Genomic DNA, 26285 nt, shown 5'->3' with positions numbered 1-26285 from the left:
GGTGGGGAGCGAACGTTGAGAACGACGATAGCGGTCAAGGTGAGAAGGTCGTCGAGCAGTCTGTTTGCTCTTGTTTGGTATCAGTCTTTGTTTCGATACTATTTACACAAATTTAGAATGCGTCGCTGGCACTGAACTCCACATGTTTGGTTCACTGTAGTCTTCATTTCCGTCTCACAGAGTCCAACACGGAATCAATAGGTTTCAACACTGACCTTGGACGCCGACAATAATCCTGATTGTCATGTGCAGTGCGCGACGTCGTCCCACCTAATTATGTACTGCCTTGTGGTGCCCGACAGCAGATCAGGCGGTCGTCGTCATGCAAAAATCTAAGATCTTACACGTCCTAATTGCGTACTAGCTAGTTAACGGTATCACCGCATAGTATTTATGGCCGCTTTAGTGTTCCCGTTGTATTCTATACATGGTCAAACAATGCATAACCTAACCAGGCTGCGACAATGACAAGATGTATTCAGCAAAGGAAAGGGGAAAGTCGTCCAGAATACAAGCGATTTAATCTTTCTTCAAGTCCCTCCTCATAACAAACAAGCGTTCGCCATCTTCCATCGCGGTTAACTCTTGCAGACCCCGAATGCTTTCCATACCCTGCAGAGTCCGTCCTTTGGCGAGTGCGATGAAGATTTCAAGGCCATCACCGACCTGCACAATGTTAGATGAAATCACACGACCAAAATATGGGGCTCACTTCAATGTGGCGCTCAGTTGCGCTCGTGAAGGAGTCGATAACTATCGACAAGACGGTTTCCAGCGGTAGATGCACCGGATGTGAGGTCCCTTGTGCAGCTTCTTGGTTCTTGAAGTAGATCTAGGAGTTCCAACGTCAGACAAAATGCATGGGCGACATCGGGAAGGATAGCATTTGCAACTGGGAAGAATACTGAACACTCTAAACTCACCTGGTTGTCCAGGAATGGCTGGACTAATGACTGAGCAGCGCCTGCAGCACGACATGCCTCTCGTTCATACGAGCCAACGGGGTCGAACGAATACACGGCACCAGTGCCTGAGAAGCTCCATAAATAAGCCAAGAACGTGGAGCATGAGGATGAACAGACCATCCTCCTCAATGCCACCCAAAATGTTGTATACATAGTAGGGAAAGAAGCGACGTCCATAAAGCATCGTTTGAATTAATCTTGCTATTGCCCGTAGAGGCATATCTTTCGCATGCGCGTGACGGTACCACTACGTAGCCCCATAAGTATATACAGCAGAGTCATACCAAGGAATGACGAACCTCCAGACGTTGTTTCACTTTCTTCACAAACATATTGCCATCTGCTGCGAACCCGTTCACAGCTAGCACCGCGCGATCGGTTCTTGAAAGACAAAGTTAGAGAAGGAGATAAAATGATAAGCAACGATACGCGTACAATCTAAATACCTTGGGTGCATATCGCGTTTGGATCGAATATCCTTCGCTCTGTCGTGTGTCACCAGCAATAACACTGAAATCTGCACCAGCAATAGCAAGGATTGTACCGCCATTGTCCGTGTAAGGGTTAAATCGTCTCTCCTGAGGACGGGCGAGTGAGTCCATGTCAGGCATAATCATTTGGAAAGTGGGCAAGCTTGAGCTAGTGGTCAAGAGAGTTAATAGAGACACAGTTCAGTCCGACTCCCAGGCCGCGTAATTCAAGCGGGTAGTTATATTTTCCCACAATACTAGCCGCTGCTTTTGGTAATCAACTGCAAGTAAGGCTTTTGATAAACTCGACTCGAAACGTGATTACCGCAGATCTTGCAACTTGGTACAGCTCAACATGAGTAAGTAACCTACTGCGTGCCAAACATCCCTCTAGCTGACCAAAAAATCAGACAAAGACCTGCTCGATGGCCGGCTGCTGTTCGCAATTCCAAAAAAAGGTCCAATTCATCCGAGTCTTAATCATAGATCGTTAGTGCTAACCCACCCTAGGACGGCTGCACGAGAAATGTGTCGAGTTACTCTCCGGTGCGTCCATCCATAAATCTCCGAGCGATATGCAAAGCAATCTACAGGCGCCGACATCCAATTCCGGAGAGCCAATAGGCTTGACGTCTGCCTAGTGATGAATCACCCCATAGCTCTGTAAAACTCCGGCTCCGATCCTACATCTAATCAAATCTGACCTCGCCGCAGCGTGTTCCTTCCAGCATCAGACATACCATCATTCGTCGGAAATGGAGACGTTGACCTTGGCATAACGGGCCACGATGTTATCCTTGAAGCTAAGATGCAAGATCAGGTCACGGAAATTCATCGGCTGGGATTCGGAAAATGCGCTTTACAAGTGCAAACTCTTGAAAATGGGCCCTTCAATGCAATCGAGGATCTTGCCGGAAAACGCGTGGTTACAAGTTTTGATATCATCGCAGGGGCGTATTTTGCCAAGATTGATGAGCGATTGAACCTCACTGGTGATAACAAAACCAAGATCCAGTATGTAGGAGGGAGTGTAGAAGCAGCTTGTGCTCTTGGACTCGCGGATGGTATAGGTGAGTCGCGCGTTGGAATGACAGATTGCAATGATGCTCACATCTTGATCTTGAATAGTTGATCTTGTCGGTATGTTATCGTCCCAGGTCACGCGTAGAATGATCTAACGATATATCAGAGTCTGGAGATACGATGCGAGCAGCCGGTCTGCACGCCATCGGGACAATACTCCAAACAGAGGCCGTACTCATAAAATCAAACGTTCCCCATCGCGCCCATCATGCACCTTTGATCGATCTTATTGCAAACCGAATAGCTGGAGTCGTGGCTGCTGGAAAATATGTTGTTTGCGAATATAATATTCGTAGACAATCGATATCTCAGGCAACAGCTATTACACCTGGAAGAAGAGCGCCCACCATCAGTCCTCTCGAAGAGGAAGGTTGGGTTGCGATCAGTAGTATGGTTGAGAAGAAGAACATTGCGAATACCATGGACGAACTGGTGAAGATCGGCGCAGAGGATCTCATGGTCTTCAATCTGGATAATTGCAGGGTATGAGCATCAGCTTGGGCATATAGATTCGTTGCTTTAGAGCAGTTGCTGGATGAGCATCTGCAGATCTGGTTCTTAAGTTACCTCCACGTTTTAACGTATTCATCCAGACAACTGCAGGTACTTCAAGTTGATCAAGTACTTGATAGAACTGCAATGTCACGGTTCCTGTCGCTATATATTGCCTAGACATACATGCATAACATCGAGATAGTATGAGAAGGCTAACCTAACATGTACAAACCAACCTTGATGCAAACTTCAAAATGACTTCAAAGTTCAAACGTCCAAAGACAATACTTTCAGCTAGTCTGCGTTCCTTGGTACGTCTGATACCGTAGCACGACATCAGTGCCGAACTCAACGTCCGCACCACAAAAATTGCTCTAACCCCAACCCCAAGGATGGATCGGTGCCCTCGGAGTGGTCCTTACTGCGTACGGCGGTGAGTCAGTGACTAATTTAGACGACGCGCTCTCCGACAATGAATTTCTGGCCTTCCGCATTCAATCGACATCGACACAGTTGATATTGCGGGTAGTACAAAACGTTATAGAATAGGTGATATATTTGCATATCGTGAAGGATATTGTGGGGCGGGCAATCTGTAGTATCGAGGACTTGAGGAGACGTATTGGCCATGGGGTGTTTTGAGAGAAACACAGACATCCTAAATATGAAGTTCGTCAATAATAATAAAAGGATACTGAGAGAGACCGAAAAGACGTAACACAAGTTTGAGACGACACAGACAACCTGACTATGTAGTATGGACTATCACGCATTCATTTTTTCCCCCAAAGGGCTCCCACACATCAGCGTATAAGTGCCTGCACGTTAACGTTTGGATCCGACAAAACCCTCTTCCCACTAACGTGGGAGCCGGGGAAGTGCCACATCAGACTTTGTGCAAACTTCCGACCTCTTGCAAGCGAAACTGTGAGCACTGCACAAGTGTCATGGCAGAGGCCGACAAATGTTGTAAGCTGTCATGGTGACAATCGTTGGTGTAATTAAACCATGGGGGGTCGTGGATTGTCTTGTTATCATAGTGCTACGCAAGATGCCGATGCAGTAGAGGTGGAGATGTAGCCGGAGACAGGGATGAGAATGTCTCAGGCTCAAAGCGAGCACGACCGAAAGTCATCCGCTTGACATCAACTCCTACGCACAAAGAGACGAGATCAAAGATAAACAATGACTGTACGACCAAGTGAGCCGCATCTTCGACACCCCTGCCAGTGAGAGCTCGGTGATGGCCGCAACATTAAGCTGATGCGAACATATCGAGTAGAGTCTGGGGGTCTTTTCATTGCAAATGCCGTGAGGGTGTCCGAACTTTGTTCATGTTGGCTCAGAGTTTGAAGTTGTTCGAAGGAATCTGACTGATAACAGGATACCAAAAACCGGCAACAGGCGAGACAACCCTTATAATTATAAGAGATGCGAGTTCAGACATGTCAGATTATGTCTGTTTCATATACCGGAATTAAGCGAAGAACTGTACAGCACATGTCGAAAATAATTCCCACAGGCGGATTGTCAAAGACGGAAACACGGGGATGTTTGCATTTAACAAAAACCTTTCTCGAGCTCCCAGGAGAAGGGGATTGCGCTTACCTTGGCGGGACTTTTGTATCAATGCGAGTCATGCACTGCAAGCAGCGAAATTGGTCTCTGAAGGTGCGCAACCCATGAGTGACTCTGGTGAATCATTGAGAGACTTACCTTAACGTCGCGAGACTATCGCGAAACCTCGCTTTTGGAGCGTCCCAAGTTGACAAGCAAGGTAATAACCGGACCGGAATTTCATCACTAGGTCACTATCGCGGTACAGCCTCAACGTCACGAGTGTGAACTCGTTGTGTAATTTGCATAAAGAATTGCATCCCTGTACATGTCGTTTGCTCAATGAACTGATGAGGTTTTATTATATGTTAGTGCTTGAGTTACATCCGAACTGCAGCGTGGTCGACCAATGAAAATCGTTAATCGTCAATCACCTGTTCTCAGGGCTGAACTACTACGTCGGACAGGGGCCAACTTAACCGGTCATAAGAGTATAAGTACCAGGTGTATTTCAACCATTCTGTCGCCAAATATTCTCGCAATGCAAAGTAACAGCCTAATCACACCCATTTTTAACAATGGCCAGGTACGTTTTCCCTCCCCCGCTTCCATGTCTGGTCCTTAATCTCTCAAATCTATTAGGTCCTAGTGAGCATCCGCCAGGCCACTACTGATTTCCTCCGACGCTGTGGCTTGCCACATGCGAACATCGCGAATATCGCTATTGACAAAGTGTTATACTCTGAATGCTACCAGGAGGCCATCAACCGTGGCTTTCCGATGGACGGAAAATATTCCCTCCGCCCGTACATGGACATCGGTGTGGCCGTGTCCCATATTTACGCCCACCTTCCAGACCGTGCAACAAGGATGTGGATCTGCTTGTTCACTATCCTCCTCATCTGCATCGATGATATGATGGATAAAGGAGATGACTTGGTGAACATGTATAGTTTTTACGAGCGCTTTGTGAACAAGCAGTCACAAGGCGATCCAGTCCTAAATGTGCTTGATGCACTCTTACGGGACGTTGTTTGCTATTATTCCTCACCTGTGTCAAATTTGATTGTCACGTCCACATTCGATTTCATATCTTCTATTTTGCTTGATAACGAAACCAAGGACATGCAGGCATGGTATTCCTCTGAACAAAGCCAGCTCGGATTGTTGACCCTTTGTCTTCGCAGATTTTGACAGAGACTCCATCATACCCCGATTATCTGGGGATGCTGTCAGGCATGCCAGCTGCATATTCACTCTTTATTTTCCCTTCCACGCTCCCGCTCCAGGAATATGTTCAATGCATGCCGGATCTAGCCATTATCATCAATCACACAAAGTAAGTACACCGATTATGTCCTATTAGACCTCTCACTGAACTACTGTTCTTTAGCGACATACTATCATACTACAAAGAGGAAATTGAAGGCGACACCATGAACTACGTGTCACGTGTGGCAGTATCTCGTGGTCTGACCAAACAGGACGCTCTGCAGGAAACCATCGAGAAAACTGTGCAAGCGCATCATAATATCCTCAAGTGTCTGAGGCTGCATGCTGAGACTTGCAACGCCTACGTCAGATTTTTCTATGGGTTTGCCATCAAGTTCCACGCTGCCTTGAGACGATACAAGCTGGAGGAGATCACCTCCGAGTCATCTCATTGATGGATGCTACAAGTTCTTATGATACTTACTATCCATGCCCATGTGTTGATCACCAGCTCACTCGTGTTTGTATCACCCATAACCCTGCTACCTCTTGCGCTACTTGATTGACTCCTTGTTTTAATGTACATTCCTGAATATGAGAATATTTATTTTGGCACTTTTCTGTACTCGAAACTTGGTTACTTGGTCGCTTTGCGGGATAACCACTCCCGAGGACATTTCATGTCATACTGTGTCCCTCAGGTTATGTCTGTTCTGTATCGCCTGCCCGCATGGCAACGCATACTCCCCGTGTCATATTCATGCTTATGCACTTCACTTCTCAGAGATGCCATTGTCTTCTTCGCTACCCCTGTTCATGTATTCCAGAGCTTTTAATCAGGCTTTTGATTGGCTTATTGAAAGTGGACGACTTTGTGCGAAAAGTACATGCTACAATGGGATCCATATATGCACAATAATATTACGGATAGAGCAGCAAAATATTGTCTGAAGATGTACTAGTAAGCAGGCGATTGTCTTGAGACAAGAAAAAGGACGTATTGTTTAGCATAGTGTTTCCCCTGCCGGACACTAAACAAGGATTCAAAAAAAAGACACGGATCAGACCTCCGCAGACCTTCGAGAGTGGCAATCTCCCTCCAGAGGTCATATCATACCAAACATGTACAAAGGGTTATGTACCTGCCTGGCGGACAACGCATCATCACATATTCGTATGACGGCCCACTCCAACTATACGTGCAGATCAGCGATGACTTATGAGCCTGTCCTATCGAATTGTCTCGCAGTTAGTCAGCTCCCTGTATCTCGCGCTCATATTTCATCAAAGAATCAATTCTTGGCAATCGAAAAAAAAACATAGTTACTTACCGAAGCAGCTCGATTGGTTTGCTCAGGTATGTCAAGGAGGTCTGCGTACCCAAAATGTTTCTTTCAGTTTTGTGATTCCACGCCAGTTTGACCCTCATCAGTAAGAATGACTGGTCAACTCAGAAGAAGTGGAAGAAGGTTCCGGTTCCGTGATAGGCGGGGATAGAAGGTCTTGATTGTCTTTCTCTGTAGCGGGGTAGTCATGGACTTCTGCACAGGTGTGATCAGGGGCTTTGTGCATGTTTTTTGATCAATTAGTTTGAGGTAGTTGTCGTCACGGCCCTTGATGGATGTTGAGCAGTAGTGACTACCACTCGACATCCATCAAGGGACGGTCACATTTGAAACATATCGGTTCGAGTTGTTTTTTTTCTCCCCAGGAACAAGGTGGTCGGACACAATTTTTCGGACAGGATGGCCCTTGGTACGAACAAATACTAGGTTAGCGTAGTTCTGCCAACTTCTGCCAACCACCCTCGACCTACTGCCGGCAATTGCCGTCTGGAAGAAATATTTCATTCTGGCAACACTGCCTGTTACTGTTCCGAAATACTTCAGCTACCCAAACCTCCCAAAAACAAGGGTCCCATCACATGAACTACTATCCTCAGATGAGATGAGTACATGTCCGCACCATAAATGAAAAGCATCCAAACCCCTCAAAGATGAAAGATAGCTAATGACGAGACAATGTCCAACATAGGGTCTACGACCCCAAAGGACTAAATCTGAAGCAAAAAAAAAAAAAAAATCCTCAGATGAGATTGCGAAGATGTGATGCACCTCAAGCGAGTCCGTTTCATCCTGACTACCTCCCACCAGTAGAATCTCGACCCTGTAAAGCTCACCCAAAGCAGGATTCAATGGATCCTTCTTGAAAACTGTTACATACATGTCCGCGGCGAACACGAGAGAGTACGTGTACCTGGTTATCACGTTCACCAAAGGTGTCAGTTTCAACCCATGGCCCATCAGAACATAATCGTATGACTTACCAATAGTACCCTGCATCATAACCGCCAACGATATGTCCAAAAGTGCCTTATCCAGGCTGTGCGTTGCCCCCTTTCACAAGGGAGATCGATTCACGCAGATCATTCCAGAGTTTGGTATAATCTGCCGCCTCTGTACAATACGATTGCCTGATGATGCATTGGCAAGCAGGTGATTGTCTCGAGACAAAGGAAAAGGCGCAGAACAGACCCTCAAGAGTGGTGATTTCCCGCAAGAGGTCATGCCCTGGCAGAGTATGCGAGGTAATACCAAATGTGTATGAACGACTGTGCACCTGCCTGGCGGACGACGCATCATCTCGTGTTCGTATGACGGCTCACTCCAACTATAGGACCTGCCGGTGGACGATGACGCACAGGTCGGCGATGACTGGCAAGATGGGGTAGATGAAGCAGCGGTGTGCATAATAGTATTATGGCACTGTGGCAACCGGAAGCAGTGATGAGACGGTGAGGTTGTGCAACATCAAGGCGGGAAAAGTCATTGTCAAATGGAAAGGGTAAACTACCGGGGGTGTGGTGAGGTCGGCGTGCTAGAGAGCAAACGACAGTGAGTGCACTACTGAGTCGTGAGCGGATCCTGAGATGGGACAGCAAGAGTATAGGATGTCAAGAACGGGGAAACAGTCCTGGGTCCAATCAAGGCTGGGCACGAGTGGATATGCCAGTGGGCGGTGATATACTGTCGCCCGACTCAACCAAATTTGTGACGGGGGGATCCATGTTTTACGGGCACACCAGACTTAGACAGTTTGCAATGTTTTCAACTTGGCCTGGATGTCAGATGGAAAGAAACTCATCTCCGCGTCAATAGGCCCAATTAGGATTTTGACACAGCCACTCAGCAACAGATCGCCATTCTGAAGATCGACTCTAGTAGCTTAGCATTCGCTCGGATGATTGCATATCACACCGTATGATGTGTTTCAGCCAGTACGAGATCTAGCCGACTGGAACGTTAATGCTGTCCCATTCCGAGTTCCCTGCTAAGCAGACTCAGTACTCAGTGATAATAGTCGCTTCAAGTTACGTGTCTGATGACCATTATAGGTCTAGTATCTGATCTATGGCTGCTATTGGCGGATACTGCCCTCCGCCTGCATGCGGCGCAACAAATCAGAGGCTATCTGATGACCATACAGTTTTCCAACAACATGTGGACCCCAGATCTGATTCGTACTGGTGTAACATTCATCTGGACAAACAAAAGACCCTTGAATACACCCCACTTACCGCCTTGTGCCCGAACCGGTGTTTATTGTCTTTCCTTGCAGAGATCTCATCACCTGGATACCGCATTCACAGATGCTCATCACGATCCATCGGGGTGAGCGAAGCTTGAAGCTCCACAGTGCACAATCGATTAATTTTAGTCTAGGTCGTACCAAACGTACACGGACGTTGTCACACAGCCCATCACAGCGTCAAGTTTCCCCACTTTCATCGTGGAACATGCCCCGAGGTGCTATTCTCTGTATAATTACATGCGGCGGTCTTTCGGAAATCCTGTGTCTAAAGTAATTGCCTTGAAACAGCATCGAAGGTAATGAGGGAAAGTCTCTTACATATGGGAAGACACACATAATGCCGGTGGCAGATCTGAGCGCTTCGTCTACACAGCATTTGAGTTGTGAAGCGAATATGGGGATGACACGCGGAATAGGCACCGTAGTATATGAGTTAAATGAATGAATGGCCAGCTTGCGCCACTCTAAACCCAACACCCACTTTCTCAGAAACTGCAGCAATCATACTGGCATACCATACCAGAGGATGCAAGGCCATACTGGCCAAATGAATAGTGTTATGCACCCACGAAATAGACAACGCTTGACCTTGGGTCCCCAAGCACCAACGAAGCCATTCCTAACCAGAAAGATGCCAGAGGTCATACCATTCCAGGTGATACGAGGTCATCCTGGCAACGTGAGAGGTGTTGTGCACCTGGCTGATGAAGAACGACGCATCATCACATGTTCGAATGACGGCTCACTCCGACTATGGGACCTGAAGAGCGGGAAACAGATCGGCAAAGACTGGCGAGATGGGGTGGATAAACCAAGCATGTGTACAATGACATTGTCTCCCAATGGCAGCACTGTGGCAAGCGGAAGTGGTAGGACGGTGAGGTTGTGGGATGTCAGGACGGGAAAGGTTATTGTCAGATGGAACTTAGGGCACACTGATTGGATGGGGCACCCTAATTGGGTGCAGTCAGTGTGCTGGAGTGGAGATGGTAAGCGAGTCGCGTGCGGATACTCTGACGGGACAGCAAGAGTATGGGATGTCAAGAGCAGCAGAATAGTCCTGGGCCCAATCACGACTGGGCACCGTTATGTGTCAGTAGTGATATACTCACCCGACTCAACAAAATTTGCGACCGGGGGAGACAGCACGACGACGAGTGGAGTGCAGGACGGAGTAAGAATATGGGATGCAAAGACAGGAAAACTCCTCAAAATAATCCAATATTGGCCATGGGGTTCCTTCCCCAAGTTGGCCTGGACGTCAGATGGAAAGAAACTCATCTGTACATCAGCTGGCCCGATTAGCATATTCGACACAGCCACTTGGAACCAGATTGTCACTCCAGGCATCTCCGGTATGCGGTCTCAAAAGATTGCCTATGCCATTTCCTTGTCTCAGAACGACCGCCTCCTTGTCAGTACAAGTGGAGCAGCCTGTTTGTGGAATCTCGATACAAACCTCCCAATTGGACCACCCCTTTATGATCAGCACAACGTTGGGTCTAGTGTGCTATGTGCAGCCTTTTCTGCCGATGGAAAAGTGCTAGTCACTGCCACTGACCACAGTGTGTACGCATGGGATATTCAGGCTATCCTCAAAAATGCTGGCCTTAAAGACCTTCTCCTACCTATTCCTCGTGTAAGTCTCATGGCTCTTCAGTCAAATCCACACTAATCTATCTCCTACTTGCAGGTGGCAGCTGCAAAGTCGCCAATAAACGTATGTGACATTTTTTTCATGTTTTCAATCATTTTATATAAGATCATCACTCTAGAGCAATGCTACGCCTACGCGGCGTCCACCTAGTCCTATCCGTCGAATACCCCCAAGGTTTTTCGATGACATGCCAGGTGACATTCACGTGCATCGTCCGCGTTTTTTTAATCAGTTCTTATTCTCACCTCTTGCAATCAGTCCTCCACGTCGCGCAGTGTTCATCACCCTTCCTCCCATCGCATTCTCGCACCCTCTATAGGAAGTCCACGCGCGCTCCTCGCCCGCATTCCGGCGCTCTTCCATCGCTCCTCACTCCCACACCAATGAAGCAACTGAACTCCAACAAATACAAAGGCGAGGGATCTTCTCTCGTCGCGGTCCTTGCATTGTTGAAGTCGCTGCAGTACAAGACAGAAAGGTATTTCTTTCTTCGTGTGTTTCTGTTTACCTTGACTCCATAATTCCGTCGTAGTCTTTGGTTGTCGCTCCGCGGCCGAAAGAAACACAACCGCAGAGCAGCCGATTGCATGGCCAGGGGTCGTCATCTCAATCTCAATCTCAGCCTACTGCCACTTCAACGTCCACAACACAACCTGCTCTAAATAGTAGCACTCAGGCTACCACACCAGGTGTACCAACCATACGGTCACGACTGCTCACGTTGTTGGCCCGTCTCGTACTTTTGATTTGTTGTGCACCTCTCCCAAGCACCGATGGTCATTAATGCCGCAGCATATGGAATTTAAAGGGCATTCTCTCCTCCGCTCATGTAGATATTCGTTGTACTGTACTACGAAACTCAGACGACCGGTCTTTAAGGCGACGTTTCAGAGTCCGGGAGCAAAATGTCTTCTACCAACAGCCTTCGAAATAACCGAAGTTGAGTTAGACCGGTGGCGACGTTGCTGAATCGCGAGAGTACCTGTCTGCAATTCGCTGGCGCAAATAACTACCCGGCAAGAAGTCCAGAAGATGGTGGTACATCGTGTATTCCGGAGAGCAACATCGGGTAGAGAAGACCAGACAAGTGGACATACACTTATTCCCAGATTGAAACTTTCTTGTGCGATAGACTTTTGAACAACCAGCAAGTCTGGAAGAATTGTTCAGTCAACGATTACTTTGAATTGATGCAGATAGTGACTCTCGATTGAAGCGTCCAGAGATTGAATGTGAAGAAATCGAAGAAGGGTACGCATCGAATAAACAGGTTGCTGTAGGATTCATAATGAATAATCGGACCGTTGGTGGCGTGGAGGGAAGCATTGTAGAATCATTGGTCTGCATTCTGTCATAAGCTAGCGAATCGATAAAAGTAACAGGGATACATGATACAACAATCGCGAAAGTAGGTCCATAGAAGAAACTTGTGTTTCAATATATACATATGTAACAACAGTCCATGGTGAAGGCATACTGCGTCATTCATCACAACGAGACAGCTGAGTAAAAAGGGTTGAGCACCGCAACATGGATGACATTATTGGGCAGACTCACTCTCGATCCAGGAACGTAAGTTGGTCTTCGTAGCTTCATCACCTGCGTCCATCGCGAAACGGTACGATTCGAACGCTTCTCCAAGCATGCCAGCCCCAAGGAGCGCAAGAATCAATTTCTTGTTGGAGGTTTGCCATAACGCCCCGATGTCCCATCCAAAGAGCTACAAAACAAGCGCAGTTGAGTACGGGTGAGCTTTCCGGTGACGTCACATTAAACGTACTACAGTGAAAGCCTCGCAGGCAGCAGGAGCGGCAGATTGAGCCAAGAAAGTGCTAGCCTTGACAGCGGCAGTGAAGTGCTCGATGGCCTCACTATGATGCGCGCCATTGAAGGCAATGGTTCCTAGTTGGATTTGCAAACTCGCCTGATGCACGAAGCACAAGCCCATCAGTCAGCGGACGAACATAAGTGTATTCGAGAACATGAGACTCACTAGCACGACACCACAAGCGAGGGGATCGGCAGAAGGATCGGCAGAGAGCTGATCCACACGCAGCACTGCCTCTTTGTGCCTGTTAGCATTGAAGAGCGCAATAGCCTGAAACACATAATGAAGCATAGAGTATGCAAGACGAAAAAATCAACCTGCCTTGATTAAGTAAAGGAACACAGTAGCATCCATGTTTCCTTGCGTGAACGTGAATGCCAGGTCAAAGGTTGTCCTCGCGTCCTCAACAAGCTGCTTTCCACAGAGAGCGATACCTTTGGCGATATAGCCAGCCAACGATGACCGTATGGTAAGGGACTATATGGCCATCGGAGTTAGCAAAAATTTAACTAGGGTGTGGTGAGGCGTTGTCACCTTGGTTGCATCCTGAAGTGCATTGTCCCAGTCGAGTTTGCGTGCCATAACGAAAGAGCGGTTGGCATAGGAGGCGAAGTTCCTGGCGTCGGCAGTTATTTCTTGAGTGAGGACCCTTTCAGCAGTAGACAAGTCCCCTGAGAGGGATGCAGTACGGGTGGTCTTAGTGATAGCGAGGAGCTCAGCCGTGGTGATGACAAGTGTCTGCGTGAAAAAAAGCTCAAATAGCGCCATGCGAGAAAAGGATGAAATCATACCTTTGAAACAGCCTGTTCCGACTTGGTGATAAACTGTTTCGACTTAGTAACATGTTGTTCAGCCTTGGAAATGGACTGCTCATTCGATACAGACTGGACAGTCGAAGATGATTGCTGGAACTTGGAAGCAGAGCTTGTAGTCGTCAAAGCTGCCTGCAGAGACTCAGAGCCTGAGTTTCCAGTCGTCAAAGTTGCTTGCAAGGACCTAGAATCAGAGCCCGCAGTCGTTGAAACTACCTGCAGAGACTTGGAGTCTGAGCTTCCAGTCATGGAAATTGCTTGCAGAGACTTGGAATCAGAGTTCCCAGTCGTCAAAACTGCCTGCAAGGACCTGGAATCGGAGCTTGCGGTCGTCGAAACTGCCTGCAGAGACTTGGAGTCTGAGCTTCCAGTCATGGAAATTGCTTGCAGAGACTTGGAATCAGAGTTCCCAGTCGTCGAAACTGCCTGCAAAGACCTGGAATCGGAGCGTGCAGTCGTCGAAACCGCCTGCGGAGACTTGAAGTCTGAGCTTCCAGTCATGGAAATTGCTTGCAGAGACTTGGAATCAGAGTTCCCAGTCGTCAAAACTGCCTGCAAAGACCTGGAATCGGAGCTTGCGGCCGTCGAAACTGCCCGCAGAGACTTGGAGTCTGAGCTTGCGGCCGTCGAAATTGCCTGCAGAGACTCAGAATCGGAGTTTCCAGTTGTCAAAACTGCCTGCAAAGACTTGGAATCAGAGCTTCCAGTCGTCGAAACTGCTTGCAGAGACTTGGAATCGGAGCCTCCGGTCGTCAAAACTACCTGCAGAGACTTGGAATCATTTCCAGTCGTTGAAACTGCCTGCAGAGACTGGGAATAGGAACTTTCAATCCCTGAATCTATAGCCTTTGAACAGAAATGAAAATACTAGATGAGACGGCGAACGTGTAATTAATTGGAAATTACCTTCAGCGCCAGTTGCGTTGAAGTACGCTCTTCAACCTTGGAATCAGAACCTGGAACCTTTTGATGAAAAAACACAAGATGAGATAGTGGAGGGTTACATCAGCAAGAAATTACCATTGACACCATTTCCTTGGAAGCATCTGATACTGGCAAAGTACCCTTGGGTGCCGTCCACACTGCGACTCTCTTATCATAACCTCCACTAAGGATCTGCGTGCCATCCGCGGAGAAAGCTGCGCAAACGACAGAAGAAGCGTGCTGGAAGATGGCGATAGTTTGTTTATCAGAGAGCTGCCAAAGACGAACAGAGTTGTCGCTAGAGGCAGAAACCGCGTGCGTGCCAGAAGAATGAACGGCAATGGAATTGATTTTGTACTCATGACCCTCCCACGGATTACCGACTTGCGTCCAGCTCGATGTGTCCCACTCCCTTATGCTGGAATCATAGTCATCTCCACCTGAAAGAAGGCGCGTGCTATCAGGGGACCAGGCGAGTGACAATGTACCGTGACTGTGACCCTTAAATTTCGTTTGGAGTTTGCCGCTGATATAAATTTGGATATCTTGGTCTGTTGCCACCGCAAGTATATGGACGCCAGACCGCGCATACCGAACGCAGCGGACGATGCTACCGCAGCCATAATATCCGTCTTGTGCCCATGTTTTGGTGTTCCAAATCTTTACCGTTTGGTCGTTTTGTGCCGACGATGCGGTAACGACGGACTCGTCGTCGGGTGAAAAGTCCAGCGAGCGGACTGCACTGCCATGGACTTTAATGACTTTGGTGAGAGGTTCCCCAGTTTTTGCCTGCCAGGCGATGAGCTCTCCGTTCTCGTCACCAGTCGCTATCATTTCCCCGTCTCGTGATACCGCCAATCCCATCACGTCACCGGTGTGCCCCTCCATTTGCTTCAATACTTTACCTGTCTTCAAGTCCCACAGACGAACCATCCTGTCTTCAGAGGAGGTCACCATCAGTTGACTATTGGGAAGATCTACAGCTGCGTAGACCGTCTGTGTGCGATCTTCGAACACCCGAGTGGGCGTGGTAATAGGAATGAGTTGTGCCATTTTACTAGTGGTTGGTAGTGTTGAGCACTGTTGAGTGAACTTGGTAGAGTGGGTTTGGATGTAGCTGAAGAGGTGCGTGCGCTGCGCGTTTTATATTGTTTCATTGGACGTTAACTACATGCATAAAGCTCTTATTCCTACAAGTACCTTGCTTGGCACATTCTAGGTACGTAGGAACGCAACACCACATGCTTCTTCAAACAATGCGACAGTCCTCCGCCCGATGACATGTGAACTTCAGCTTCCTGCAATAGGACATTCGATAGATGCGGGGCTTCTTTTTGTCTCCTATGATATCGGCGCTATAGGTGTATACGCTTTTCGCTGTGATGTGCAGACGTGTATGCGATCAACTGTTCTAACTCTGCTATCATTGATGGGCCTTTTCGGAGTCAATCATGGGTAAACTGCAATTTCAAGGCAGGATCCGGTGCTTGAATTAGCGACTGCTGCTTGTATTCAGGCCCGTTGTTTGATTTTTCTTCTTGCCTGCTGTCTGCTGATTGGATTTTCCCGTATGTCAGTGTTCGTGTGCATTAATTGTCACAGCGCACAGCCCTGCGGTATTCCGGCTTTGGGATATCCTTCAATGCGATGTTTTTTTACTTCCGAATCTGACGTTGAGCCCATTCTGCGAGACAATCATAATGTGCTCATTGGATATTCTTGATCCTTAATTACTTCGGGCGTATGTTCCTCGTCCGGTGCAGCAACCCTGCAGCCAAGGGCAGCAAGGTTCATACTTACGAATTACCTGTGTCGTACAGAACCTCCCCATGAGCAGCCAAATTATCGTCAATAAACAGACCACACGATTGTTATTGAACCGCACGCTCCGAATGGCACCCACGCCAAGGCAACATCTCATTGTGCGCACTGGACCTGACATCCAGGACTCTACTCATGTGAGCACAACGTGTATGAGCTTATGTAGACTATTTTTGGAGAGATTGGGAGATCCGATTCCTGGAAGTCTTTGTCTGTATGCACAAGTGAGGACGTGCGACTCACACCTCGTTTGCTGAGAGCTGGATACCAATCTCCTAGCAATCCTCGCACCATCACGGGCAATCCGTATACCCGGCCACGGTGTGGTTTCTGATGACTATGCAGGTCCAGCTCCACAGATGGCACTCCTACACAGATTTATTGCACTTATTAATGCAGGTTACTGCACCGTCAGAAACAAGCATGAGTACTTCGCCTCAACAGAATACAATTTAACGCTCAACGCTCAGATTCTTGAACACATCACTACTTCGTATGTATAAAACGACTCTGCGTTTCAAACCACACGGCCACCGCGAGGAGCACTGGATTAGAGGGGAAATCACTATTCAGCCCCAGGGACGAAAGAGCGTGGCACGAGTCTCCGGCGAACTTAGAAGGCCCAGACTCGGGAGATCAACAAGCGAGATATAATAAAAGAAGTTTAATTCCCCCTGAAGGCCCAGACCAATGGGACATACAGACGTTAGGAATGAAAAGACTACGATAACGAGGCCACAACACTTGGTATCACACTCGGTTGGATCAACAGCCGAACCGATGCCGTTCTCAGCATACAGTATTGGAGGGACAACTTAGATGCATCAAGCTTGTAGAGATAAGCCTTCTCCAGAAATAGTAAACTACTGAATATTCCTTGGCAGCGATCTCCAAAATGCGAAGGATTATGGAGATAGTCATTCGCGACAAATTGACGACACTCCTTTCCCCCTCGACAAGTGCTTTGTGTCGTGCTGATCAAGAGGTGGTGGATCGTTATTACTTCTTTACACATTGACTCGCTGCATTAAAGGGTTGAAGCACAGGTTGGCAACGCGAGACAATAGGCCCATTGATTGAAGGATCCTTCGTCATCGCGTCGTGTGCAGTGGTTGAGTAGCGCTACAGCCACGTCGTAGTGATGTGACAATCACGTGCGGGAATTGACCGTTAGCTCGTGGAAAGTGGAGTCTGACAGCGCTGCAGTGGCGCCTACATAGTAACACACAGACAACGATAGTGAGCCTACAGCAACTCAGTAAGGCATTCATACATCACCCGATTTTAATCCCTTCTCCCAAACCTCTATCATGCCTCCTCCCTTCTCACTCAGCCCACCGATGATAATCAAGCCCCCTGTGGCAACGATCGCATTAACCTTGTTCACATTAATTGTTGCCTTCGTCCACTTTGGAAATATATCCAACTTCCCATCCGCAGTTGGGCCACCAATTTCATGAAGGGTCACTTTTCCCATCAATGTGGACTGTGAAAAGTGTGCGAGGCCCGATGAATGTCCCTATTGGCGTCTCAGTTCGCACGTCGCAGTGCAGCAGTAATACACATACAGAGCAGTGATAGGGCCATGTCCGACATCCGCCGTGAAGCCTTCATCTTGCTTCAATCCTTCCCACTTCCGCCGTTTCTTTTTCATAGACGTCCCAGATGACACTCCTGACATTTTCTCTCCGCCGGTGCCAATCCATACCCGTCCGTCAGCGGTTCCCGTAGCCAAGATCCCAGATGGTGACATGGCAGACGACAATATGAATGGCGGAGACATTGAAACACCTGAAGACTCGGGCAGAGGAGACGTCCCTGACATGGGAAACATTAAAAAAATGAGTGACGGCCAAATCCACCGAAAGTCAATCTACCTATATCGAATCGCGACAATACAGTCCTTTGATGAAAATCGTGATGCAACAGCCTAGAGTCGTATCCACCGCTAACAAGTTCACTGGGACGATCGGGAATGAACTTCACAGTTCCACATATCTGTATCACTATGAGCGAGGCATGCACCTGAAACACGAAAAGATACAAACATTGTCGTGACTTGTTTTCAGGCGTGATATTTGTTTCGTAGAGAGATCAACGACACCGACTGTGCCAGAGTCCAGACAAAATGCCAGTTGACTGTTTTTTTGGTTGAGCGAGAGCTGGCTGGTCATGATTAGTCAAAAATATGAAGAATGATGCTACGCCCTCTACCTCGTTCACCATGTCGTCGTCGTCGGCACCAAGTTCCAACATCAAGGTCGCGTCAGCCTTCGCAAGGATCATCTTCTCCGTGTCCATAGTAAACCGTAGAGCCTGTATAAGTTGAAAACACGGTTTGTCAGACACATGCAGGATCTCAACTTGCCGAGACGTACATGACAATTGGACGCGACCCATATGTCCCCGAGGCCACCTGCATTGTGCGACATGCATACAACGGACGATACTTCTCCCAAACCTCTGATAGCCTTCACGACCCTCAAAGTCTCTTGATTATATACGCGAACAGATCCGTCATCTGTAGTATGTACAGAGTAAGTCCACATGATCCATCAGCATGGGATGTGATGGATGCCCGCACCTGAACCTGCAAAGAAATGATCCGATGATCCTTTGGCCAGACATGAAATCGGTGCGGGCGTTTTCAGTGTTTGTCGGCAAGTGTATGGTGTCTCCTCCATGAGCGCGAGCTCCAAGCCTTAGCCGTCCGTATTGAGTGAAAAATCTTCCTCTTAGAGATCTACTTCCGGCACCGCCCATGCTACCGGCAACTTAGAATCGACCTGATTCGACCAGCAACTTTAGAGCATTAATAGGATCCCGGAATCATCAATCACCTCAACCACTTGAGATATGGCCGCTACGAGTGTCACTCCAGGAGCTCCAAAGTCAATTGATGACCTGAAGCAACTACTTTGCGATGATGTCAAGGTTAAAGTTGCAGGTCGGTTATGATTGCAAAATGTGATAACTTGATGTTCACAACGGTACTTATTTATTACCCTACAGGCATAGATGGTGCATCCCCTGCCTGCTGACCCTTGAATAAGTCGAATGCTGACTTCCATCTCAAGTGGATGGCGTCCTTAGAGGAAAGTTCATGGTATGCTTCTTACTAAATCCATCCTCGTCAATGTTTGATTTGTCACCCACAGTCCAAAGATAAGTTTCTAGGTGCCGCTGCCTCAGAAGGGTTTGGATTTTGTAGCGTGATTTTGTACGTCTCATTGCCACCCCGATTCGCTGTCATGATACAAGTTACGTTGCAGTGGCTGGGACATGCACGATTCAGTCTACACTCGGGAACTGGCCATATCAAATAAGGAGAACGGTTACCGAGACCTAATAGCCTCGATAGACTTATCGACATTTCGTCGCATACCTTGGGAAAATAACGTACCTTTTTTCCTTGTCTCATTCTTTGATCCGAAGACTTCAGCGCCCATTTGTGCGGATCCCAGAGGCGTTCTGCGCAAAGCTGTCGACAATGCGGCTGCCCATGGTATGGAATGCATTTCTGGTGTGGAGTTTGAGGTGAGCAATCTCAGCCAGTTATGTGTTGCTCTGAATGGACTCATGAGGCTTTCTAGTACTTTAATTTCAAAGGTGCGTCCGGTAAAATTTCTTGTCTACAAGATGTGATTCAAATGGATTTATCCAGAGACCCCTGAGTCCGCAGCTCAAAAGTGCTTCACTCAGCTGCAGCCATTAACCCCAGGAAGTAAGCAAAGTAGCAGTTTTTTTGCATATTTGTTGATTAGAGATCACCACAGTGCATGGATATAGCTTACTGCGCACTCAACTGAACCAAGAATATTTTCATGCGCTGTTCGATGAGAGTCTGAAGTTTGGTATAGATATCGAAGGACATCGTATGACGATCTATCCACTGTAACATTGATGAAGGCTGACTCCTGCGCAGACACCGAAACGGGTCCGGGTGTCCTTGAGACCGCGCTCGCTTATACATCAGCTATGAGAATAGCGGACAATGCTATCCTGTACAAGTTCTTGGCGAAGAGTGTAGGGCTGAAGCATGGGGTCCTCCCCAGTTTTATGGCGAAACCATGGGGAAACGTGAGTCGAATTTTAGTAGAATCTCTTAAAATCTCATGGAAACGTTGCTTCAGCTACCAGGCTGCAGCGGGTTTGCATTGATTTCTCATTTTGTGTCTAAATCCCTTCTGACATCAGCTCAGACATGTACACGTATCACTTAAAGACGGAGAAGGCCACAATGCGTTCTCGCTTTCAGATGTGGATCGTGATCGCGGACGAGCTAATGCAGCGTTCGAGGACACAAGATATCTAAGTCAAATTGGGGAGTACTTTTTGGCCGGTGTATTGGACGGTCTTCCTGATGGTAGGACTGATTTCACGTTCGGTTAAGATGTATATTAATCCCAGACTCATGATGTAGTAATGCCTATGGTGAGCGCCCGAGTCTCACTAATGTGATTTTTATCTAAAAACTTAGTAGCTTGTCCCAACGATCAATGGCTACAAACGTCTCGTTGGCGGTGAAGCCTTTTGGGCTCCTAATGCAGTCACATACGGGTACGATTCTCGTGCGGCTTCCGTCCGCATCATCTCGCCACCGTCTGTTCCGCCATCCGCAACAAGACTTGAAGTTCGTGTACCTGGTGCCGACATGAATCCCTACTTTGCTTTGAGTGCCATCTTTCGACTGGGTATGCGGGGCATTGCTAAACAACTCAAGCTCACGACGCCACCCATCTCCGCTTACCAAAGCTACCCAGCCAGGAAGGAGGTGAACTAGCAGATGATCTTGCAGTATCGTAACGCTAACTATTTGCGAATAGGTTATTTTGCTTCCTGGTTCGTTGGCGGATGCGACCAACGCTATGATGAGGCCTGACAGCATTGCGCGCGAAGTGTTTGGAGATGACTTTGTGGACCACTTCGGAGCAACGAGAGAGCATGAGGTGAGGCTTTGGAATGCGGCAGTGACGAACTGGGAAGGTAGGCAATGACGAACTATCTTTCACCCCATGCGTTAATCAAGCCTTGCAGTTGAAAGATACCTTGAACTTGCATAAGAAATTATAAGACCTCTACGGAGCGCATATGTATTCCAACCACCGAGTTCCTTGATTGTGGCATGCATCGCAGATATTTGACCTGGCATGCCGCATCTGAGATGTGTTAATAATCTCTCCAGATACGTTTCCCATCATCATTCATCACTTTGTTTGTCACCGTCCGGATCAAGTAAGCGCCTAGCGGAGACGTCGTCCATCCACTTTCAGGCAGGTGAAACGTTCGAACACCGCCATCAAGACCCTTGTATGACAGACACCCACAATTGTCTCCAAATGCAGTATAGCATGCCTCGAACTGGATTCACGTTATATTGTTTTCAGAATCTGCTTCCAATGGCCTCATGAAGACCATACTTTCAGCCTGGAATGGCGCACTCATTGCGCCCTCATCTTGCTCGGCTTCTAGCTCACTTAGATGAGAGGCAAATATATATGCCTCGCGCGTGAAATCCTAAAACTCCGATGTACGTGAACGCATGGTGGACCTACTGATCGAACAATAACACTTACGACACGATTTCGATAGAAATGCCTGTTATATCCTTACACCTTTTCTCCTCTTCGTTGGACATCTATCAACTTCAGCACACATCATTGATAAATCGACATGTACTTCAGTGAACTTCGTCCCCGCATGATAATCCAGATGTATGGAATATCGAGGTGGACTTACTGATCATGACTGAATGACGTTCACTGCATGGTATTGCCAGAAATGCCTTGCAAATGATCAACGATATTTGCTCGTATACATGCATAGTCCCTGCATGCACGTCGTTGCCGAGCGCTGCTATTCCCTCTCACAGGTTTCGATCTAGTTACGGTCATTTGCTCTGAATGTAACACTCCTTCCCAAATTATGCGCGTCCCTCGTCCGATTCATCTAGGATTTTTTATTATCAGGACATGCACTCCGGAACAACAACACATTTGTGCTCGCCACCATGGTGACCGCCTTTATTTTGAGTTCTTTCTCACTGCATCCCAAGTTCTTGGTAGATGTATCAGTCAGGCTGTCATTGTAGCATCCGTCGGCGTTTTCTTTACCGCTACTACAACGCACTATGTATGTGCTCTCGCATTCTCCTTGTCATTTTATTATCACTCACTACACTCATCGATGATCATTATTTCCCCGAAAGTTTTCTCGGTGGTGAATGTGCTCACATCCCCGCTCCGCCCGGTGAGTATACCCGCACCTCCTATCCCCAAGACTGAGCTATCGATTTTACGCACGCTAAGTACGCGTGAAACGGCATGCTGTAAGAGTACGTCCCTCAAACCCTGCTGCGCATCCCTACTTACAACCCCCCTCCACCCAACCATAACGCAGTTTCCAGTTCATCATCCTCGCGATCCGCGCATGCACCTCCATCTCTGACATGTCGACCGGCAAATACATGGCCCTGACGCCCCCATGCTTGTTCGGTGCCGTTCATGGAGTGGAGTTTGAATAATGCGAAGAGACTGGTGACTCTTCATGTGCATAACGTTTTAGTCGGATCTGAACGTGCTGGACCTGGGAGTCAGAGAGGGTATCGCAAGGTGACTTAGTCAAATTCGGAATTTCCGCGCTTGAGTTTCTGCTGCGTGTTCTGAGAGACGGGTGCTACGTTTGGACTTGGACTATTCATGTAACACCTGTAGCCAAGCTTACCTTGTGAGCAAACTGATGAAGCAGGATTAGTGTATCTCAGTTAGGACCTGGTCGCAACTGCAAGGATATCATAAGTTGATTATAGTGTACCACCAACGGGGCATATCTCCGCAGTCGATTCGTTGAGAAGCCAAGAAATTACACAGTTTTTCAGGGGTGCTTCTCTTAGTCCTGTTGACAACTGTTTGACATCTGAAATCGTCTGGAAACTTAAAAGCGGGAGCGGCGTTGTTCCAGCATCAACTTTGCGAAACAGAAGAGTAACGTGATCTGAAGATAATTTGCAGGCAAGATTATCTCGAAAAGCATATCTTGGTCGGCAGTGATAGAGTTTTGGTTCCATTCACTGATGCTAGTTAGCCTGGGGGTATCACGCCGGTTCCTGGCAGTGGGACACGCATCGTTCTTGTAGTATTTGCAAAATTCCCTGACCTGTGCACCGAAAAAACGTTAAAATTTGGTTCTAGCTATATCAACAAGAAGTGGATCGACAAATTGCTAACCTTCTTCAACACCCTGAATGAAGCATCAGGCAAAGGGATCTTAGGTTGAACAGGGTCTCAGTAGCCTGAAATGAACATTTTATGAGTGGTGACGTCAAAAGAGGCACACCCTCAAGCATCGTTTTGAGGAGCATTGTGCTCGACAACCTCGTTGTCGACATTGAGCTCCTCTTGATCAGGAGCAACAAGGAGAACTATATTACAGGTAAGATGATGATGTTTGGTAGCCGAGAGTCAAGTTTCACTTCTGGCCGTACAATTGCTCACTGCCAGTACTTGAGAGCCCACAAGTAGCTCCACGTGGGAGAGCATATGGCAGCGTCATTGGTAACGATATCAACTTAAGAAACGGGAGCACGGATGACACCGCATGATTAATATTGGATTGCGTAGTCGCAGCATAGGTTGAACCTAGTAAGTTAGTAGGATGGAAACCTAATGAATTCGCAGTTTCACGGTCACTCAGTACTCAGCGCCAGGATATGCAAGAAGAAAGCAAGATACACGTGCTAGAGGAGACAGGGCAAGCCTCAGTTGTTCAAGTTCAGGCCAAAGGGTTTTCTGAATTCTGTCACATAGGTCAAGCGGACCTCAGTCACCACATTAGATTCTGAGGACCCCAGAACGCCTAATACGTCTTCACAAGCACTCAACTTCTCCACGACGGACAATTAAGCTCACTGATCAGTTTGCTTGTAGCAGCAATGACGGACCCTTCAAAGGCAGAATCAGAGCAGATCTTTCAAGTGTTGAGATTGCAGAAAGGCAACAAGGTCAGTTTATTTCAGCCCACTCGTTATAGTTACAATTGTTGACCTCCGGGGTTGTAGATGTGCTTTGATTGTCATGCTCGGAATCCGACCTGGTCCAGTGTGACTTTTGGAGTGTATATCTGCCTAGACTGCTCTAGTGTTCATCGGAATATGGGCGTACACATAAGTTTTGTACGGTGTGTGGTTGTTCTATAAACTGAAATCCTCGCGGGTTCTTATCACCGGGGGCGGTATGGCAGATCAACGAATCTCGACAGCTGGCAGCTAAACCAGCTTCGTACCATGAAAGTAGGTGGCAACGCATCGGCGACCGATTTTTTTACGCGACATGGCGCCACGACACTTCTCAGCGATTCCGACACCAAGAAGAAGTATTCAAGTCGTGCTGCTGAGCTATACAAGGAAGAACTTGCAAGACGAGTGAAAGAAGACGTTGCAAAGTGAATTGTCGAGACGCTTGACAGGAATTTAATCTCATTGTTTCTTTCAGATTCCCAACACGTATCGTGGTTGATGGTGTCGATACCTCCCCTGTGAGTGCTGAAGCTGCGCAAGGAGAGGAAGATTTCTTCTCTTCATGGGAAAAGCCCGCCGCTCCGAAAACAACATCTTCCTCGACTCTCACATCTCCTCCTATCATTGGGCGGCCGGCGTCGACGGGCTCAGTTGCTTCTCGACCGACCACGTCCAGTTCCATGCGATCGAACTCTAGTACCTCTACAAACGGTGCCGCTAGACTCGGTGCAACGCGTTTGACGTCATCTACTTCTGCGATCGGTTCTTCAGCTACCTCTACCTTTCAGAAGAAATCCAAACTTGGTGGCCTTGGCGCGAGAAAAGCAGCCACGCCCATAGATTTTGCAGAAGCAGAACGCAAAGCTACAGAGGAAGCTGAACGTATCAAGAAGCTTGGCTATGACAGACAACGTGAGGAGGAGGAAGAGCGCGCACAGAAAGAGGCAGAAAAAGTGACTGCATCACAAGCGAGGGTAAAGTCTGCTGATGCTGTGCAAACGAGCACGGTGCAAGGCAAAGTTGACTTGCAGAAGGGCAACAGCCAAGACCTTGAGAGGTTAGGCATGGGCTTCCGTAAGCTTGGTTTTGGGGGAGTTCCCACCGCTTCACCTTCATCCACTGCGAGATCAAGGTATATCCTGATCTCAACTGGACATTCAGTGGAATTGATCTATCTTCTAATTGCGCAGTCCTGCAATCGATGACGCACCAACCACCGCGCGAGACAAGTTTGGCAACCAAAAAGCTATCTCGTCTGATATGTACTTTGGCCGAAAGGACTACGACCCTAATTTTGTCTCCGAGTCCCAGTCTCGTCTACAGAACTTCCAAGGTGCCACGTCGATCTCCTCTAACCAATACTTTGGTCGGGACGAAGAAGAAGAGTTCGAGCGTGCTAGTTCAGATGGTGGGATGTTGGGCGATGGCAATCTTTCGAATCTCGAAGTTGCAGCGAGAGATATCGTGGCAAGGGTCATGGCGAACCCTGACGTCCAGAACGTCGGGGAGAACATTCGAACTGGTGCACTGAAGGTGACTATCTTAATATTCTCCTTGCGCGTGGCTAGTGCTTACTATACAATTTAGCTTTCAGATTATTTGGCGCAGATGTCTCAGCATTAAGTTGAGGGGTGTCAAATACTTTTATATCTCTCCGACATACATCTCGGGTTCCTTTGTTATACTTTCAGACATACATGTGTTTCTAGTTACTTGATTTTGGGAATGGACTGCAAATTGAAAGATCGTGGTCAAGTTAAAGCCACGTGCACGCCTTTTGCGTCGTTGTTTGGCAAAGGCCTCTGAAGTAAACAAAGGTGTGAGATCGAGAATTCATCCAAGGCAAATGAGCCACC

The 26285-nt window shown here is 47.7% G+C and overlaps 8 protein-coding genes across 8 annotated transcripts; 5 read left to right on the top strand and 3 right to left on the bottom strand.

Moving 5' to 3' along the window:
* Window positions 1-128: 128 nt before the first annotated feature.
* On the bottom strand, window positions 129-1666 carry BJ212DRAFT_1377280 (nucleophile aminohydrolase). Its single transcript, XM_041336507.1, has 6 exons — window positions 1401-1666; window positions 1265-1346; window positions 1083-1212; window positions 924-1030; window positions 713-832; window positions 129-666 (listed from the first exon to the last, which is right to left on the bottom strand). Exons 1-6 carry the CDS (start codon window positions 1580-1582, stop codon window positions 520-522), a joined length of 768 nt encoding a protein of 255 aa, XP_041189755.1. The 5' UTR covers window positions 1583-1666; the 3' UTR covers window positions 129-519.
* Window positions 1667-3297, top strand: BJ212DRAFT_1377275 (uncharacterized protein). The gene is made up of 7 exons (XM_041336506.1): window positions 1667-1794; window positions 1846-1893; window positions 1946-1981; window positions 2029-2098; window positions 2150-2505; window positions 2564-2575; window positions 2625-3297. Exons 1-7 carry the CDS (start codon window positions 1791-1793, stop codon window positions 3005-3007), a joined length of 909 nt encoding a protein of 302 aa, XP_041189754.1. The 5' UTR covers window positions 1667-1790; the 3' UTR covers window positions 3008-3297.
* Window positions 3298-5021: 1724 nt separating this feature from the next.
* Window positions 5022-6381, top strand: BJ212DRAFT_1377272 (isoprenoid synthase domain-containing protein). Its single transcript, XM_041336505.1, has 4 exons — window positions 5022-5156; window positions 5213-5701; window positions 5758-5909; window positions 5964-6381. Exons 1-4 carry the CDS (start codon window positions 5112-5114, stop codon window positions 6235-6237), a joined length of 960 nt encoding a protein of 319 aa, XP_041189753.1. The 5' UTR covers window positions 5022-5111; the 3' UTR covers window positions 6238-6381.
* Window positions 6382-14128: 7747 nt separating this feature from the next.
* Window positions 14129-14711, top strand: BJ212DRAFT_1377261 (uncharacterized protein). Its single transcript, XM_041336504.1, has 2 exons — window positions 14129-14516; window positions 14577-14711. The coding sequence occupies exon 1, from the start codon at window positions 14170-14172 to the stop codon at window positions 14488-14490; it is 321 nt and encodes a 106-aa protein (XP_041189752.1). The 5' UTR covers window positions 14129-14169; the 3' UTR covers window positions 14491-14516; window positions 14577-14711.
* Window positions 14712-17682: 2971 nt separating this feature from the next.
* On the bottom strand, window positions 17683-19099 carry BJ212DRAFT_1448617 (WD40-repeat-containing domain protein; the record flags this gene model as incomplete). The annotated part of the gene is made up of 7 exons (XM_041338566.1): window positions 17683-17934; window positions 17980-18233; window positions 18293-18413; window positions 18464-18577; window positions 18630-18731; window positions 18794-18936; window positions 19000-19099. 7 exons carry the CDS (start codon window positions 19097-19099, stop codon window positions 17683-17685), a joined length of 1086 nt encoding a protein of 361 aa, XP_041189751.1.
* A 172-nt stretch (window positions 19100-19271) lies between these two features.
* BJ212DRAFT_1484092 (glutamine synthetase guanido kinase) lies at window positions 19272-21478 on the top strand (the record flags this gene model as incomplete). Its single annotated transcript, XM_041340733.1, has 15 exons — window positions 19272-19362; window positions 19428-19436; window positions 19493-19521; window positions 19574-19635; window positions 19688-19952; window positions 20009-20024; window positions 20080-20139; window positions 20192-20290; window positions 20341-20495; window positions 20549-20565; window positions 20618-20781; window positions 20839-20849; window positions 20899-21189; window positions 21242-21401; window positions 21453-21478. 15 exons carry the CDS (start codon window positions 19272-19274, stop codon window positions 21476-21478), a joined length of 1455 nt encoding a protein of 484 aa, XP_041189750.1.
* Window positions 21479-23206: 1728 nt separating this feature from the next.
* Window positions 23207-23680, bottom strand: BJ212DRAFT_1278690 (uncharacterized protein; the record flags this gene model as incomplete). Its single annotated transcript, XM_041331446.1, has 3 exons — window positions 23207-23340; window positions 23393-23570; window positions 23642-23680. Coding segments are annotated over 3 exons (351 nt in total), but the record flags the coding sequence as incomplete, so codon positions are not given.
* Window positions 23681-24183: 503 nt separating this feature from the next.
* Window positions 24184-26221, top strand: BJ212DRAFT_1377237 (uncharacterized protein). Its single transcript, XM_041336503.1, has 6 exons — window positions 24184-24414; window positions 24472-24590; window positions 24654-24854; window positions 24905-25561; window positions 25620-25962; window positions 26017-26221. Exons 1-6 carry the CDS (start codon window positions 24346-24348, stop codon window positions 26050-26052), a joined length of 1425 nt encoding a protein of 474 aa, XP_041189748.1. The 5' UTR covers window positions 24184-24345; the 3' UTR covers window positions 26053-26221.
* The last annotated feature ends 64 nt before the right edge of the window (window positions 26222-26285 follow it).

Source organism: Suillus subaureus (assembly GCF_016647635.1).
Source record: "Suillus subaureus strain MN1 chromosome Unknown BJ212scaffold_31, whole genome shotgun sequence".
In the NCBI taxonomy this organism is placed as follows: domain Eukaryota; kingdom Fungi; phylum Basidiomycota; class Agaricomycetes; order Boletales; family Suillaceae; genus Suillus; species Suillus subaureus.
This window is presented reverse-complemented; position numbering and strand designations above follow the sequence as displayed.